At 39.2% G+C, this 18,305-nt stretch overlaps 1 protein-coding gene across 2 annotated transcripts in view; it reads left to right on the plus strand.

Moving 5' to 3' along the window:
• Positions 1 to 18,305, plus strand: part of UST (uronyl 2-sulfotransferase) — a 163,681-nt gene that overhangs the window by 54,923 nt on the left and 90,453 nt on the right. For both annotated transcript variants that reach the window (XM_054195681.1, XM_054195680.1), the window contains exon 2: positions 8,344 to 8,387. In XM_054195681.1, the coding sequence (XP_054051656.1) occupies positions 8,344 to 8,387 (44 nt within the window). The remainder of the gene's footprint in view (positions 1 to 8,343; positions 8,388 to 18,305) is intronic.

An 18,305-nucleotide genomic window follows, 5' to 3' on the forward strand; every position in this document is an offset into this window, starting at 1 on the left:
CAAAGAGATCCAAAGGAAGTGAATTGGTATTCACATCCCATCATCTCTCCCCATGCTCTTTTCTGCAATTTCACCTTTGTTTCCATTCTGCTTTTATGAAGATGTTGCTCTTATGCAAGTTGAAATTTTTATGCTTTTTTTTTTTACTGAATTGCATCTTGTGTTTTCAGACCATTTCTTTAACTGATCAGTATCTTTCTGTGTTCGCCCCGGAGTTTCAGCAGAGGTCAAATCCCTTCATTTGGTATTGTTACCAAATTTAATACCAGTGCTCTTTAATGCATTTTTTCAAGTCATTAATGAGTGATAAGATCAAGAGGGGGAAGTTTGCTTGATTTAAAAAAAAAAACCCCAACAAAAACCAAAACAACCACCAAAACAAAACCAAACAAACCAAAACCAACTATTAAACAGAAATAGGGCTGGAATTGGAGCTGGTTTAATTTGCCTGTCAGTTCTAAAGCAGTGTGGCAACACCTGGGTCGTTCCTGGCAGATGTCTGCCTAATCTGCTCTTGGAGACCTCCAGTGGTGGCCAGTCTGCCTCCCCCTCGCTTACTGCAGAATTTTTCTATTTCCAATCTAAGAGTGTTGGGTTTTGATAAATACTTTCAGAGTATGGTCTTTCAGACAGATTTTAACTCATTCATTCTCTGTTAATTCTCGAAGATAGTTGTTAATGCAGCCTGCCACAGGCAGTTTCCTAGGTATGCTACCTGAGTGTCATTAATTCTAGCTCATGTCCAAATGTCACATGTTTCTAACTACTCTCTAACTTGCTAGTGTCTGTGCTGCACTGATCCTTTTTGTATGCAGCCATAGTAATTTGACAGTTTCCACTATTCTTCTCATGTTAGCCAGTTAGGAAATGAAGTAGGAGACGAGTCTTTGTGTGATTTCAGTGGGTGGCAGTTTAGCTGACAAACTGTGACCTTTTCCCAACTTGTCCCTTAAATTTTGAACAGCTTTGTTTGTAGTTGCCTAGCTTTAAGTATTGCTTGACCACATGTTTTGGGAGGAGAATTTTTCCCAGGGATACCCCAAAAGGCACCAAGAAACATAGTACTGTGTATATTTATAGAACTGACTCTGCATTTTTGTTAAGGAAATTAAGAAAAGAAGAAAAGAATGCAAGTCATTATAAAATATCTGGCACACTTTGTGACAGCAGGTCGGATAAAAATCTTCTTTGGGGGAAAACAAAAAAAAGGCTCCATATTTAATCAGTGTCTACTTGCTATGTGATACCGGAACAGAATTTGAGAACCAGCGGAAAAGTAGAGTGAAGATGAAGAACAGATTAATGAGGCTTTGAAGTGCTTTTAGTAAAGAACTATCTGGCCGCAGAGATAGGTCACAGTCTTTGTTCTCATAGCAAAATGCATTCAAATAAAATTGAAATTGTTTAGCTTAATTACACCTTACTTTTTTGGTCATTAGTTTTTTTTCCTGCACTGTCTTGATAGAGAGCTACATATCTGCTTTTCCTTTGAGTGCAGGAAAATACCTGTTGGGACTGGGTTTATTACCTGATTTGATTTTATTTTTCCCTCTCCCTGCCCCCAGTAGTAATAAAGCAGTTTATTGACAAAACAAACAATAAAATGAACGCTTGTCTGTACATCATGAAAAGCTTGTTACCTTTCCGTATTAGGTGTGCTGAAGCAAGGCTTAACCACACAGTTCGGAGGGGAGTTGTGATTTTGGAGTAGCTTTGCCTTCTGGGGTCTCCTCTTTGCAGGAGGAGGGCCATGCCTGACACGCACCGTCCCCTGTCCCGCCCGCATCTCTACTGCATATGCTGAAGCCAGGAGGACATCAGTCTCAGCCTCTCAACTAGGGGTAGCTGGACAGGTGGTGCACTGCTGTCAGGTGCAAAAAGGATGATTGAACCTGCAGAGATCTCAGAGAAGGCTCCTCAGAGGAGTAGAAAGGGGCTGAGAACCAGCAATGCAGAGGATGAGACTGCTGTTTGTAGGTATTTTGGGCTGGGGCAGGTATATGCTGGGCTATGAAGTCTCCTGGGTGCTAAAGGCCAGTACAAGGAAAAAGTTGGTGTGAAATGGTCATATAAGACTTCCAGAGTGAAGATTAGGTACAGGTGTCTAACAGCTGGGGGTTAGGAAAATCTCCCAGTAAGAGTCTTGGAGCAGAATACTCAACTGTTTGATATTTATATAGGACAAATACACAATGTGGGTGCTTGTAGTAGGAAACTTAAGAACTTTCTGATGTTGGAAAGTCTGTCTTTGTGAGTTTGTAAGATGGAGGGATTTTTCTCCTTGTTTGAGAGCAGTTTTAGCCAAGAATTTTCATTATTGAATATTCAGATTCAGTTTCATCTTGCCAACGTTTCTAAACGTTCATTGAAATGGGTCTTTCATCTTGCAGAGTTATAGGCTGGAAAGTCTGTCATTAGAGGGTAGAAGCGAAAGCAAAAAGCACCAGGAAATACCACCAATAAACGCAATGTCTGCGATATTTCCATCGTAGTGCTTGCTGTAGATCACATAATTTGGATAGATGGGGTCATATCATAACTTTGACTATTATTTTTTTTATTTGAGCTTAACCACTGAAAGTTTTGAATTTCTTATTGATGAATTATAATTATACATTTTAGTAAGTCTGAATGTAACAAATACAGTTAATGTGGACATTGTTCCATAGATCAGTTTCTTAGGAAAAAGTTATCACTGTAGTTTTGAGTATGTTAAAAGGCAAGTGTATTAATGTAAACACTAATAGATTTGGACAAACTGATGCGTATACAGGAAGTCAGTATTCTTTGTTTTCGTAAAGGTATTTTTCGTCATTTAGAATCTTTCTCTGATGTATACTCTGCATTGGTTTAGAACCTGTTATCCAAACCTGTATCTGTGTTCCAGTGATACTTTTATACATACATTACACATGCAGAATTACCAGTAAGTTTTCAGAAACTGTGCTTATGTGTGTCAGTTTCTCTCCTAATTGTGTTAGAAGTATAAAACTGGTAGGTAAACAAATCTGAATTATATCTTAACGAAGTTTCCCAGGTTCAGTTGACTGGGTAATAAAGCCAAATAGGTTTTCTTTTACCGTGTTCCAGGTTCTTTGCTTCATTGCGTGCAGCGATGTAGACTGAATTAAATGTATGGGTTTGGGGTTGGGATTTTTTGTTATTTATAATTCTAAAAATGAGGAATAACCAAAATGTTTTGAAAGGCAAGAAAGGAAGCAGAAAAATCCATTTCAGAATGTTTTTTAAAAAAATAATGCTTACTCTACATTTTTTTTCATGGTCAAAATGAAAATTTCAACAGGATGTTAGTCTTGCACAGAGGAAACCAATTGTAGGTACAGAGCCTTTTACGTATGATGGAAGAAATTGCAATAAGTCATTTTGTATTCCAGTGCAGACTGGTCAGTGGGGTTTTGCTGTTTTGCTATGTTAATCTTCTCTGCACACCTCTGAAAAAGTTCCCTCTGTTAAAGCTGGTATGGCTCTGCTGACCTCAGCAATAGCAGAGTTTTCCTTTTAGGTTGGATTTGACCTGGGCAACATCGTCCTGCTGAGCTGGTGGTTTTCAAGTTGTAGTCCCTAGCCCCCTTCCTTCAGGGGCTCCATGACACGATGACTAAGAATATCTTATTATGTCGGATGTGTAAAAATCTATGAGATTTCTAAGGATGTCTACTGCTCCATTAAGAAGAAAAAAAAAATAAGGAAGAAAAAAAAAAGACACCTATAAAACGTAGGAGGTTGAGAATAAACCGCAGAAACTAGCCCCCATCTATTGTTTCTGGCAGTTCTGTCTGGCCTGGGTGTGTGCTGCTGGCCATGGGCATCCTGTTCGAGTTAACGCTCCGGCTGGTGGAGCCTACCCAGTATTTTCTCTACCGGGAAATTTTTCATGGTGGAAAGAAAAGAGCGAGGAAATTTCATAGAATAGAATGATAACTGGGACTGGGGATTTTACTCACTGTCACTCTTCATTTATTTTGAAGGTGCAGTTCCTAATGATTAGGAGTGCCTGGGGGGGGAGTTGTTCTTCAAAGTCTTGATTTCCAGACCAGAAGACTCATCAGGCAACTATTAAACAGTTCCTTTCCTTTAGATGTCAGATGATCTAAGGGATGGTATGCCAGTAAAGGTTGTATTGGCGCCTGGAATTTTGAGACGGTGACCAAGTGAAAAGAACAAAGCAGGATTTTCACAAGACACGTTAAATTTGGCGGTAGCTGGATCCCAGCTCCCTTAGACTGCTGCTTGTGATTCCCAACAAGGGAAAACCCTGCTCCAAGAAAATAGTCAAAACTCCACATTTTCCATGTTGGCTTTCTCCCTTCATCTCTACTCAATTCTTTCCGCATGATATCTAAGTTGTTCAAATTGTCCTGTTTCAGTTGTTATCGAAGGGTCTTCAGTTCATACATAAGCCCATTCACTGCCTCTTCCCTTACTCCCCGGTCATTTTTTTGAAAGGTTTTTTCCAGGGTTGCAGTTATTCTTGTTTTCTGTTATTCTGGGCTGGACACAGTAATATTTGACCTTAATCCTGGTGACTGACCATCTTTCTCTGTATAAACTTGGCTTGCTTCAAGCAAAACCCCCACACTTCGGTGATTCCAAGAAAAAAGGAACATAACCACAAGGTTTCCCTGTAGATTTTGCATACGCTGATTCACTTAACCTCAAAGATAATAAATTATGGAAAAATTTGGACTGCTTCTGCATATTCACCATGTTCTGTAATAAAGCCGAGGTTTTTTTATTTTTTTTTTTTCTGACGGACACTGGAGGAGACTGTGTTCCATCAGCTCAAGCGTGCTGTTGAGCATATTTGTGGAATGCATAATCCCACTGTTTTGAGACTTGATTATTCTGTCTGACTTGTTTCTAATGCCTTATACTTTCACGCTATTACAGGAAGGCAGAATATATTGTAAGGCAGAAAAAATTGGTTTTGAAGAAGACTCTTCTCCAGGCAAAAAAAAATTTCTACAAATGTCTCATTGGGCAACAGACAAGAGCAATGATGTTTTTAGTAAAGCTTTATTAAAGGACTTCAGAGAAGTCATCCTAATAATTTAGTGACATGGGTTGCTTTGGGACAATGGACTAGATTCTTAATGAGGAAAGATGACCTCCTCTTTTATCACTCTGTCATTTCCACCATAGAAAGTCTCTTCTCTTCTTGTTGCACTTAACGCATGCTGTCTCTGCTAGAGCATATAAAAGCTGCATAATAATGTTCTCCATGTTAGATAAGCTTGTCGTGTTGATGTAGTTACAGTAAACACTTGAGATTATGAACAGTGGTTTCAGTGTTGATGGTATTCATTACCATGTCCCTGATTTTTACTGTGCAGTTCTCCTTTTTGTACTACTTTGTCGGCTCTTAGTAGAAGATATGTCATAGATCGGCTTTACTTGGTATTTCTCCATTGTTGCAATATTTATAATGCTGAATTTTTCTTTTGTTTTTAAGCTAACCTGGTCTGATGTGTATTCTCTGAAAAGCGGCCATACATATGAAAGCAGCATCCTGTCTTAAGTTCATAAAATTTGTAAATATCCAACTCTGGAGTCATGCTTAATATGCTTTTCATGGCCTCTTCTCATGTTAGAAAGTCATCGTCTTTCCTGCAGGTTTTCTGCAGAAATACTCTGATCTAGGTGCGTATTTTTCAGGATATTTCTGCCAGCATCAAGGCTCCTGTAGTGTGGCCCCTGTTTGGCAAGCAGAATGGCAGCAAGCCCAATTCTATGATAGGATGATCAATTGAGAGCACGTGCAGGGCTTTGCGGGGTTAACAAACTGGCTGGTGAACCCCAGAGCCTGCCCGCTCCACTCCCCTGCGGCTGGATTTGTGGCATTATTTTAGTGCTTTTTACTTAGGCTATGGTATGAATCATACAGCAAAAGGTTTCGCTTTTATTACTGAAAACAAATACTCGTTTTAAACTCGAACCCAAAAGAATTCAGACTATTGAATTGCTGTCGCATGCTGTGGATGCTGAGGTTGGCTCTGGTTCATGTGCCTGAGGAGCAGAAACAGGAGATGGGGCAGGGGAAGGGAACTGGCTCAGCACGTGGCGCTTGGGGCAGCATGAGGGAGTGGGGAACGTCTACAGTTTTCCTTTCTCTGCTCTTCGTTTGTAAGCTATTCCAACAAGGTTTCAGATCAGTACTGTTAATTTCCTTGATCATTTATGTTTGTCTGGCAATTAGTTTCTATTGCTGTTCGTTGCTTCTAGATTTGAGCAAGCAACTGCCATGAAAAAGACCTTTATAAAATGGGCCAAAATTGCACTGTCGTCTTTTAAGTGGATATAGTAGTAGCTAGACTGTGCTGTAAAAAAAAAATAAAAAATCATTAAAATTACAAAGAAAGGTAAATGCAGCATGCACACTAAGAACATAGATTACTGACACAGAAAGGTGAAATTAGTTGCTATTGGCGCCTTAATTTTAAAGAATATATCAAAAAGATTTCCATAATATAGCTCAGACACTCTTGACACTACTTCATAAGATACTGTATAAACTATGGCTGTAATGATCTGTTCTCTCAAGAGAAGGTGGTAATTCAAATCCTTCCCTACAGCAAAATGGGCCGTGATAGGGGATTGCTGAAGATATAGTTAATATATATGTCGTTAATATTCCTTTTTATTTGGGTAAGCATAGACTGCCTATGTTTTGTGGAGACAAGAAATATATATGTCTATTGATGTGTCTTTCCTAATATCAATTATAAAACTCAAAGTTTTGTTACTCTTTTTAAAAAATCAGTAGTTTTCATATGTTTGTGGCATTTCTAATGTGTTAACTTGTTTAGAGAACAAAAATGCTTTTTAGCAAACAACACTTGTTTTAGCATGGATCAAGACGAAACGATTTTCCTGACACAATGAGAAAAACATAAGTTATTTTTGTCCACAGTGTCAGTCTTTCAGGTTAATTCATTGCGAAGAGGAGAAGGTTGGTATGACCTACATGGTAACAGCCTGATCCTATAGAAAACTTAAATCCTGAATGAGTGTGAAAGAGAGGCACTAACAGAGCTTTGTTTGCTCCCCTTCCAGGGGGATTTCCCTGAAATGCTTCTTCTCAAGTCCATCCCTCTGTGTATGGAGTAGCTATTTTATTGGAAAACCATATACACCTCTGTTAGCAGTCTGCGAACTGAATTACTTCCCTGGCAATTAGAATTGTATCGGAGGACTGGATAGTAGAAATTATCCCAAATATAGGGAATCAGCCATATTATCTATGGCATTAAAATAATCAGTTGGGTTGTTTGAAGGATGTGTATTTGTGTCACATGTATAGAAAGATGAATTTCTGATATGGTTCAGAAGATGATTCATGATTTCAGATGACCATCAAAAAGTTACTGTTCAGGCTTTAGTAGTTGTGTGAATTCTTGTAAGATCAAGGTACATACATCTGTAAAAGAAAGAGTTTGGGGTATTGGGACTTACCTTTAGATGAGTTGGAGCCTTTTGACTCAAGTTTTCATTACTTCATAACCTGTGCTAGAAAAGCATAGAAGAAACAGGAAGCAAAATACTTCTGCAAAGTAATCCTGACTTTTTATTGTACGTGGAAATTCATCACACTCACTCACACACAAACAACTTCTTCCTGCCTGTGGGTGTCTGTGGGAGGGTATATTTTATATATCAGTATATTTGTAAGTAATGGTAAAACGTCTGAAATTGTTGCTTTTTATTGTTGCTAACTAAGAAAGGAACACTTAAAAATCTTAGAAGTTGAGGGTTTTTTTCTGAAGCTTTTAATCTGAATTGAAAGAGCATCTTGAAAGGGCAGGTGTAATTACATCAGAATACAGTTGCCATTCAATCGATACTGTTCAGGAACAAAAAAAGTAGCTTGGAGGTTGGGGAAAATCCCTGTTAGAATAGAGATAGTGCATGCTTGTCAACTCCGTCAGACCAAAGTCTGATGAAGGCCTTTGATACTTTATTATGTAAGAAATCTTTTTGAGGTTAACTGTGCTCACTTGCTTAAAATGTACAAGGGTGCATCTGACAGTTTTTATCATGCAAATAATTGAATGCTGTGATTATTTAATTAAAGCTACCTTGGCCTATTTAGTTTTTTCCTAAAATGACAATATGCATCTAATCTTTTATCACAGATGTAGCCAAAAGAAACTAGTTTTGGGTTTATTTCTTGTTAATCAAAAATTAAGGCAGAGGGTATTTATTTTCCTTTAATTATTTGACGCCACAGAACCAGTGGGATAGAACCGTTGGTTCCGTGAATTGGCAAGTTTTGAAGTTGCGTTGGATGACTTTTGTTTATCTTCATCCTTCTTCTTTTTGTAGGAAATTCCACTTATTTGGATGACCACGGACCACCCCCTCAAAAGGTGAGCTGCTGTTATTTTTCATTTGCTTTCTTCTTGCTTTTTTGGTTTTGGGTTTTAACTAATTGTATATTTACTTGTGTGCAAAGCAACTCTGCTGAGTTTACGTCAACAACACTTCCCCCCCCCCCCCCCCCAAGTGTTTTCAGGCATTTGTAAGTAACTTGTGTTAAGTCTCTGTGTGAGTAAACTAACAGACTTTTTCTCAGTGAATAAAGGGGAGGCAGGGTTTCAGTGGTGTTTTGTCCGTCAGCACATTCATGCGAAAACAAGGCACTGCAGTTGGAGCTAATAAGGCAAGTGAGGATGGCTTTTTGCTGGCAGCAGTTCCTAGAACATGAGCTCTGCTGCAGGTGCAATGTTTTCAAGCGGAGCAGTAGGATACATTTAATGAATGTGTAATGAGTCCTTTTATAGGGATAGGGTACACTGTTCCCGTCACACATAACTGTGCAGCATTGAGTTTTTCCCTGTGACATCATGGTGCCCTGTGACGTTTCAGGTAAGGACCAGCATTGTGATGGTTTCTTGAAGAGGAAAAAGTGGAAGCAGGCATTTAGGGTCTCTTGTTTTCTTTTCTTTTTTTTTACCCTGTGTTGGTTTATTCTCTAAAATGCATTTTGGGTACTGTCTTCTGTCTGTCTTTCGAGACAAGAAGGCTATTATAACTCCTTTTCTATAGTAGCTATTAAAAAAAAAAAGTTAACAGTTCTCTTGCCAAGTTCTAATTTCTCCAGATTCACTTTATTTCGGTAGGTACAGTGTTGTATATTATTGAGGTAAAGGCAGAGAGGGGGTGGAGGTAAAGAGCCACTAATCTCTGATAGTAGTCCTCACTCCTCCCTGTTCAAACTGACCATGAAATCACATCCTGAGCCACCAGGCTTTGAGTTTAAATGCTCAGCCACATGAGTGCATCAGTGTGGTGAAACAGTTTTTAGTCAGTGGAAGGAGGGTAATGTGGAAGGCAATTTGACTTAGTTATCAGTGAAAGCAAACTCCAGTAATCTGCGTTTCTTCACCTTTTTGCTGCAAACTCTGTGGGCAGATAGGATCTGGAATTTTCAGCTGATGTGTGGAAATTTGTTACACTCTTAAAGTTCAGACAGCTCACTTAGAGGGATGATGTGCATCTGATTTTCTTCCTCTCAACAAAAATTACGCAGTTTTTCTGCATGCACAGTTACAAAAACAAATGGATGTAGACAGAAGTGACAAAATCAACTGTTAAGTTCATCATCGCTAACTGAGATGGAATGGGGGGAATCTAAGGCTAAACAAATGTTTCACACTTAAAATTTATTTATTACCCTCTTGTGCTCTTGAAAGATTTATTTGATTTTATTTTTTTAATTTGGGTACCATCTGCTTCTCTTGCCCAGAAGTACAGCAGCTTGCATGGGTAAAGCATTATGCTTTCAGGTCTCCACAGAGAGCACTGAGCTCAGCAGGGTAAAGCAATGCTTATTCTGGACCTGTATTTTCCATGCTTGCGTTAGCATTCAGAAATGTCTTGCTGTGCCAGTATGGAAAAGGCTGTAATCTAGGTAAGAGCTTTATTCAGATTTTGGTCCTTTCACTTCAGGAATTTTGCATTACTAATTAATGGTGCTGTGGGTGGGAACTATACTCCAGTGGGCAGTAGCAGTTGGACAGATTTATCCAACCCAGACCCTTTCCTGTTTACATCATGAAAATTACTTTTTCCTATCTAAACATGTAATTTTGGGCTGTGTTCAGACAGCTTCATCCAGCTGCAGCTCAGCCGTCTGTAGAAAGGCCAGCCGATTAGATACCTACACAATGGACTGATTGGTTGGGTAGGTACTCTTTGATTAGCTGCTTACAATCGGTAAAGTTTTTGGGCTTCCTCTGTAATCATCCTCACTCCCAAAAGCTTGTTGAATAGCTCAGTGGAATAACAGGCTCTGTAGCCTTCTGTAAGTTACAGGTATTTTGCTTTTTGAAGTACCTGCCTGTGTTTAGAAACATTGATGAGTGGACACATTTTGATCATCCCTTGAACAACACGTGGGCAAGCCTCCTTGTTCTTGGGTGGATTTTTGTTTTGTTTTTCATTCTTCTAATCAAAACATGGAGGGGGATTGGTAGATAATTCCTGGTATTTGCTTAGGGTCATGTTTTGCACGAAGATGCTCTTGCTTTGTAAGTCTCATGCATTGCATTATTGGCTAAGTGCAATTATTTACTGTCCTACAGCTTCAGCTCTGAATTCTGAACTCTGCCTGCGTGAGTGAAACTAAATTCACTGTAATCGTCATTATCTTTCAGGTAGCCTCTATTCATATGACATTTAAACAAATAGATGATTAAGGTCAATGAATGGTTTAATTTGACATTTAAAAAGGTGTCAGAAGACGTTAATCCTGAATCCAACACTGAAAATATTTCATTACAAATAGTATTTTCAGTTGTGGTCCTCACAAAGCAGAGATAACATGAGGCATCTTTCTTTAGTAGCACGTGTAATGCACAGATGAAAAAGCCCTCGATTTGTTTCTTTCAATCCTGGGAGTCACTTAACCCTGGAAAGCGTACTTGTGTCCTGCTGCATTTAACCGTGGCCAGTCCTTCATGGCACTACTACGTGAAGCTCTCTGGCGTTTTCCTAATGCCTGCCGTATTCATCAGAGGGAATTACAGCATGCCCTGGATGAAATGAAAACATGAGAGGGGGATTTGGTAGGTTTAGGAAGTAAGTTTTGGAGTCAAAAGGATTCTAATTTTATATGTTTGCTTAAAAACGCTCAAAACCTAGAAATTGAGATAATGAACAACAGTCCGTTGCCGGGGGTTGAAATGAGTGATAGCTAATATCAGCAGTATATAGTTAGCTGTAGTGGAAGGCCACCAACAGTTGATATGCACCGGACTGTAGCTATTTTGCAGAGTACATTCCAGTGTTTCGTTGGAAATTGTATTAGTTTTGGCTTTTCGTCATGGCTAGGTGCCAAAAGTTTGGGTTTTTTAAATACTATGTGGAGTTTTTTTTCCCAGTGGAAGAACTGAAAATAGCACTTTGTTCTCTGAATAAGGAATAACATCATCATGTTTCAGGAGATCGGGGTACTGGGCTGTTTTTTCAAATGAAGGTGGCAGCGGCAATTTTCTCAGCACAAGCAGAGAAGGAAAGCTTTGCTTACTGCTGTACATGAACATTGCTGGTGTGGTTCTGGTTCTCCCTTTAAGGCCAGTTCGGCCAGCTTTTCAAGTCTTCCCGCTGTAAAGGGTTTACTTGACTGTTAAAGATTAGCAGTGGTTACCCTTAGCAGTGGTATGCATGTTACCATGTCAGTGGTATGAAGGTAATGTGTCTGGCATAGGTCACTCTTCTTTGGTCCTTAGACACCAAAGACTTGACCAGAGATTGACTAATCCTAGATTTTCACGAGTTCTGTGTGTGCTTCTCTGCAGGTAGGTGCAACCCCCAGAAGTGCTAGCACACCTCTGGTCTTGCTGGTGTTAGTATGTGACACATAAAAAGGGAATGTAGTTGAGCCAAATGTGACGTCCTACTCTGTCAGTAAAAATTAACTCTTCGAGTTAAAGTACTTGAATTTCCTAGTTCAAATCTCTGTCTTGCTACCTCCTGGGGTTCTTTATATGCATCTGAAAACTCAATTTTAAAGTTTTTGCAAAGTGAACATTTGTTTATCCTTTCTCTGTAGGTTGTAGTCTGTGATGCCTATAGATGATGCTAGCTTTTTAAAAAAACACCTGTGAAATTGGTGTTCATTAGTGACTGATGGTGTTCAGTTGATATATTTCATGTCTGAGCATTTTAGTGAATAAACCGGGTGTATTTTGTTCCAGTATTTGGGTTAGCCATTTCCTTAGCAAAACTTCCTGAGATTTTTTTCCTCCATCCAAGGTGGTGAAGCTGACCTTTGAGGGCAAATGATGTGATCTTTATCAAACCTATTGTTGTTATTGATTGAAAGCTTTTCCCCTGAGAACTTGGCAAGAGCATCAGGATATGTCCCTCTTTTGGTGCAACCGATATATATGGGTAAAGGACCTTTGCACATAGATGACAGATAAATTACATTCAAATACTCTATTCTCCTTTTCTTGATGGTTTTCCCATGGGATGCCTGTCATGGACCCAGTGTCTTTTGGCAGCTGTTTAGGTGTCAGCAAAGCCCTATGCTTAGCACACGTGTGACAGTGCTTCAAAGCTTTTAAGTGAAGCAAAAATGCATGTGGGTCAGGATGAGGTCAAAATGAAAAGAAAGAAAATGCATACGCAAAATAAGTTTGAACTGATTTTATTGGTTTGAAGCTGGAAAGTGGTTAAATTCCCTTTTCACCATTCTTTCAGTTGTTACCTAGTACTTATGTGATAATCGTTCATGTTTTCCTTATGGATCAAGACTATGGGAAAATACAGCAGAAACAATGAGTGGCCTGTGGTATGTATGTACTGTACATAGTCCTTGTCACCCTCCATTGTCAAGTAGATTTTTTTTTTTATTTTATTTGACTTTAGATCTTACTAAAAGTTGATGTCAGCATTTCCCCAGTTATATTGAGTTTTTGTGTTCATCCAGTTTGTGTCAGATTTATTTTTTCCAACTCTTTTGATAACAGTACTAAGATAACAGCCAAGAACTATGCATTTTTCTTTTAGTTTTGATTATTATTGTTTTTTTAGTGGATACTTCCTGTTTCATTTGAACTTGTGTTTTTTAGTTCTAGCCATCTTTTTTGAGAACATTGTTATACCCCTTCAGCGCTCTACAGTCTTAAGTAATCGATTTGTTAGGGATGAAGTACTTGATTAAAAAAAAAACAAAACAGAACAAACAAAAAAAAACCACAAACCAATAAGCAAGCAAAATTTGTTTCCTTTTAGGTATATGCCTATAAGGGATTTTAGGAGCATGAATAGTAGTAGTGTGTATGTTTTTGATAGAGCTGAAATTCTGTTTAGCTGTTCTAAAAGAAACGGTGGGTAATCTTTGAAGCAATCCATCCAGGGCGGGGTGGGAGGAGATTTCAGTGATCAAAAAAGCCTTATCCTGCTCTAATGAAGAGTTATTTATGAGATGATTGTGCAGTGTGAAAGTTTTCAGTTAGCAAAAATTGTCAGAATTTAGAAATGCTAGAATAGAGTAATTAACTTCCTGTGGTTACCAGACTCGATACCTGGCTGATAAAATCAAAATATTAAGAGAGAATTCAGTAAGTGCCTTAACCACAAAGATCCCCTTTATAGTCTGAAGTACTGTTTTGCTGTATAACTGAACTTTTGAGCCTAACACAGTAATAGAATACTGCAATTTTCAAAAACATAAAATATTTCTCCACTTCCCTCAGTTCATTAAAGACAGTGTAAAATAACTGTAGAAATATTGGGAATATTTATTTTATGTTCTTTTTAAATTGTGTTCTCCTTTCTTATAAATTACAGTATCTCAAGGGAAGAAAAATACGATTTTTCCAGATTTCCACATTGTCTGTTATTTATAATTGGTTGGAATCCTGCTAAAGTTACAGGTGGTGAATGATATAGCACATTAGTATTACGGAGATATTGCCAAAAGGTAGAATTGAATATGTACTATTAAGTGTGAATTGGGTCATAAAAATATTTGAATAGTACTGGCGTACTAATTTCTGTTTGTTTTGTTCATATTCATTTATTGATCAAGAGTCTTCAGGACAAGAAATTATTTTATTCTTTTATTTACCAAAATAGAGAAGATGATTCCTTATTTTTGAATACTTCCGTTTATAATATATCAGAAAGGTGCTAATATGGGGAGGCTGACTGATAGTAAATGGACAGTACAAAGAGACTTGGGAAATGAAAGCCAGTTTGCCTGTCACAAGAAGATATATCCATGAGGGATACTGTGTGTGCTGACATCCTGCAAAAGTTTCAGCAGCAGTGAATTGGCTTTTTACTAAACCTGACATTTTCAGCCTTTCAATTTTGAAGGACTTTGAGAGACAACAGGGATGCAGGTTTTGTGAATGACGGTAGTCCATAGTTTTCATCCATCTAATTTCAATGATGCTTGGGAATTATTTCATCTTTTGGTTTCCTCTCTCATTGTCAGGCTGTGTGCATAGTTAAAGGTGAATTTTGCTTGCTTCTGGCATTAACGCAGCAGCCTACCGACTGTTACACAAAACAGAGAAATTCTGATATCACCAATTTTGCAACCTGGAGCTTTTATTCTACGTCACATACCATAGCTAAAGAACTACCCAAGGCATTAGCGTCCCCACATCTGAAGCTAGCAGAGCTCTGTTTTCCCTAAAATTTAGTGCGTAATCCATACTGAGTTGATTTTTGTTCACCTGCAAAGCATCTGTGCAGATTATTTCACAGTATATAAATATCTTTTACAGATTACGGTTTTAAATTTCCTGCTGTCCAATACATTCCCCTCTTCTTCCCCTTCTTTCTGTGATAGGAAGGTATTCATAAACTAACATAGCACAGGAGGAGGCCATAACCACTCATTCATATCCATTCAGTCATGGCCACCTTGTTTATCTTTCCATTAGGAAGTGCTTTATTATAATACTGAAGTCCAGTTACAGCTGTGTCTTGGTGACCTAAACCTTCAGTGGAAAAATAAAAATCTGCCATTCTGGATAGAGGTAGCACGACAGGGTGTCTTTTGAAAGTGACAAACTGATTTGGTTGATGTTGCTAAGCCTTGTGACTCAGTTGAGTAACGCTCGTGGTTTTACCACAAGTCTTGTGTTTGTTGATGCTGTTCTTAAATCCTAAACTGCTACCTTTAAATAGTTATGAAAGAATCTCAATTGGCTTGCAAAAAAGGGGGTGTTTTCTAGCTACGATGTTTGGAAAAAAAAAAAAAAAAAAAAGCACACCAAGTTTAAAACCTGGAACTTGGGATGCTGTGAAGGCTTGCAAAACTGAAAAAAAACTCCATCACCCAAAAAAACCAAATAAGAATTCTAGTATTATTGTGAAAGCCTCATGATTTTGAAGATGAGGGGGTAGGTCCTGGCAGTCTTCTACTTGGGCTTTACAAAACTATAAAGTATAGTTCAGGAAATAGTAAATAGTTAATAAGGGCCATGAGCTTTAATGAAAAATGAGATTGTGAACTCGCCTAGTGGTCAACAGTAGAATCAAGACATCAGGCAAAGAGGACAGCGTGTCTTGACTGCACCGAAGGGCTCTGTGTGAGAGTGGCGGTATCGTTGTAATTCAGGGGAAGGAGGAGTTTGGGCGAGTAATCTAAGGACAGGGCAGGTGAGTATGAATAGGTAGTTCTTAGGACAGCACCCATGACACCCCCCCCATGACACCCCGGTGCCCTAGGGGAGTGTGGAGGCCTTTGCTGCTGGCACTTGGGGATTTTGAGTAGCTGCAGGGAGAAGCTCCCTCCATTGAAATGGAAGAGTCCCTCCATTGAAATGGAAATAGAATTGGTCAGCAAGAATGACGTTTCATTTGCCTGAGCAAACCAGATTAATCATTTCAGATTGCAGAAGGGTGAAATGGGAGTGCTTGATGCTGGGCCTTGTCCATTATTGCCTCCAGCATGTGGCATCTCCGACACCACAGGATCCCCTTGTGCCTCAGACATGGACCGTGATCAGCTGGGGAAGGTATTCTGGGTCTTTGGGTAATTTTAGGTGACACTGGGATTTCTGCTATGTTCTGGCTCTGCTGGAAGAGTTGGCCAGCAGCGTGTTGACCTTCCTGTAGTTGCTTCTTGGTGTTGCTCCTTTCAGGTGGTGACATTGTCATAAACTAGATTTGAATCTGTTGCCTGCAGAAGCTATGTTGGAAATACAGTCCCTTTGAGTTCCTCTGAGCATGCAGAGCGAGAGCACCTCGGAGCCAGCTCATCAGTAACGAGCGTGTGGGTTACAGTCCAGCAGAACTGGCCTGTTTTACAAATTAAAATCCAGTTACGGCTATAAACAACCTTTATTTCATACTGCAATTGACTTATAAAGTGCCTGCGCAAAGTGCAGTGGAAAAGACAAGCATGCTGGAGACATTAAAATAAAATGTGAAACTGCTGAAGGGAGCCTAAAGTAAAGTGCAGGAGGGCAAACTGAAACACAGTGTGACAGATCCTTGGCAATGGTGAAACTGTAAGTTGTTGCACTGGCTGCAGCAGAATAGATAGGCAACCACAACAGGTACAAAAGGGTTAAACCTTAATGTGCGGAAAGACAAGTTGCATACAGAGGAATAAATTATTTAGTCTACCTCTCGCCACATTCAAATCCAATATTATTGGTTCCCGGGGTGAATTCGTGAATATTGCATTGGAAGGATAGAAACTACTATAAGGTTACTTAAGGGAACACCAGTGCCGTGATGTAGTATAAAAAGTTTTAAAACCAGGCTTAGCTACTTAATATCTCTCATTTTCTGAGTATCCAATATAAACATGTGGGATGGATGTGATAGGATTTATTACTTAAACAGAGAATAACTGTGCCAGTGTGTTCTGAGCACATCCCAGTGTACAAACCCCTGGGCTCAGGAGGAAAACCAGCAGTTTTAAACTTTGCTGTTTCAAGATACATAGACATATAATGTGAAGCTGCTCTGGAGTTAAATCTGGCTTGCACAAATTCTGCAGCTTAAGGGGTTTTTGGTATTACGTGGAAAACCTTCCAGTGGAAAACTGTGTAATTAAAGTGACACCAGAATTCTTAATCTACCTGAACTCATGCTAGTTCACTCAACAAGTACCAGCGTCAGTGAACCACATCCTTGCATCATTTATCTCCTTTATCTTGTTATGAGGTAGGTGCATACCAGTAAAACGATTTCCACAATGTGATGAACTTTAGAAGTAAGAGATGAAAATACTTCTTTTTGCAAGAAAACTAATGAGGGTCTTCCTGTTTTTTTCCTGTTGTGATCTGCATGCGCTTATATAGGGTAAAGAAGAAAAAGAATGATTGGCTTTACGTTCTGCACCCCTCTCTATACCAGCGACCATATGCTTTGATTCTTCTAAATGTCATCCTGAGATGTTTTAAAAAGGGATGTCTGCAAGGTATGAAGGATAACTGTTCAGTTCTCTCTGGCACTAGGGTGATGATACAGCACTATATCTAATTTTGGTTCCAGAAGAGGTGAACAAGTTGCAAACTGCAGAGGAAAGGAAGAAGAATGAAGAGGAGGTTGAAAAGCATGCTATGTTAAGAAAAGGTGTGGGGGGGAAGATTTGGTTAATCTAGCAGGTGTTGGTTGTGCCCCGTCCCTAAGCAATTATCTGTTTGGTAGGGTGGTTCCCTCTCACCTCCTTCATCCCTGAGAGGAGCCAGAGCTGCCATCGCTGGCGTACAGCGAGTGTTGCTGAATTATTAGAGCCAGGAGTCCTGCTTTCAGCTCCAGAGGCTGCCTAACATCAGTGACCACCTGAAACCACTAGGTGAACAGAGCATCTGCTCTTTACCAACCAGTTTGACTCTTTGTATACATGTGCTGAATTTGAACGTTGTTGTAACTTCACATACCTAAAATAAACCTGGTTCTGGGCTCTCTTTTGCAGGGAATCCTGTGCAGCAGATTGCAGAAGTAGAGGCTTTGCTCACCTGTGAGCTGCCGTTGTAGGAAGGTAAATCAGGTATACAATATAAAAGGAGCAAAATGAAATGTGTTGACAGGACGCAACCAAAACTTTGAAAACCTGAGCTTTGACCTTTTCTTTGTAATTTTCCCAGGTTGCTATTCATGTTATCATAGTTTCATTTTATAGCCATAGTATCATGTAATAGGACATGATCTGAGACTCAACACAGAGATTTTACTATGCTTTGGACTGAGCTCTTTTTAGATTTGTAAGGTGCAGTACTTCGTAGAAAAATTATTGGAAGTTTTGATATTGGTTATACAGATCAGTTTTGGGGACACATCAGGAACCATGAGCTTTGGCAGAC

Source organism: Rissa tridactyla, chromosome 3 (assembly GCF_028500815.1).
Source record: "Rissa tridactyla isolate bRisTri1 chromosome 3, bRisTri1.patW.cur.20221130, whole genome shotgun sequence".
Taxonomy (NCBI): domain Eukaryota; kingdom Metazoa; phylum Chordata; class Aves; order Charadriiformes; family Laridae; genus Rissa; species Rissa tridactyla.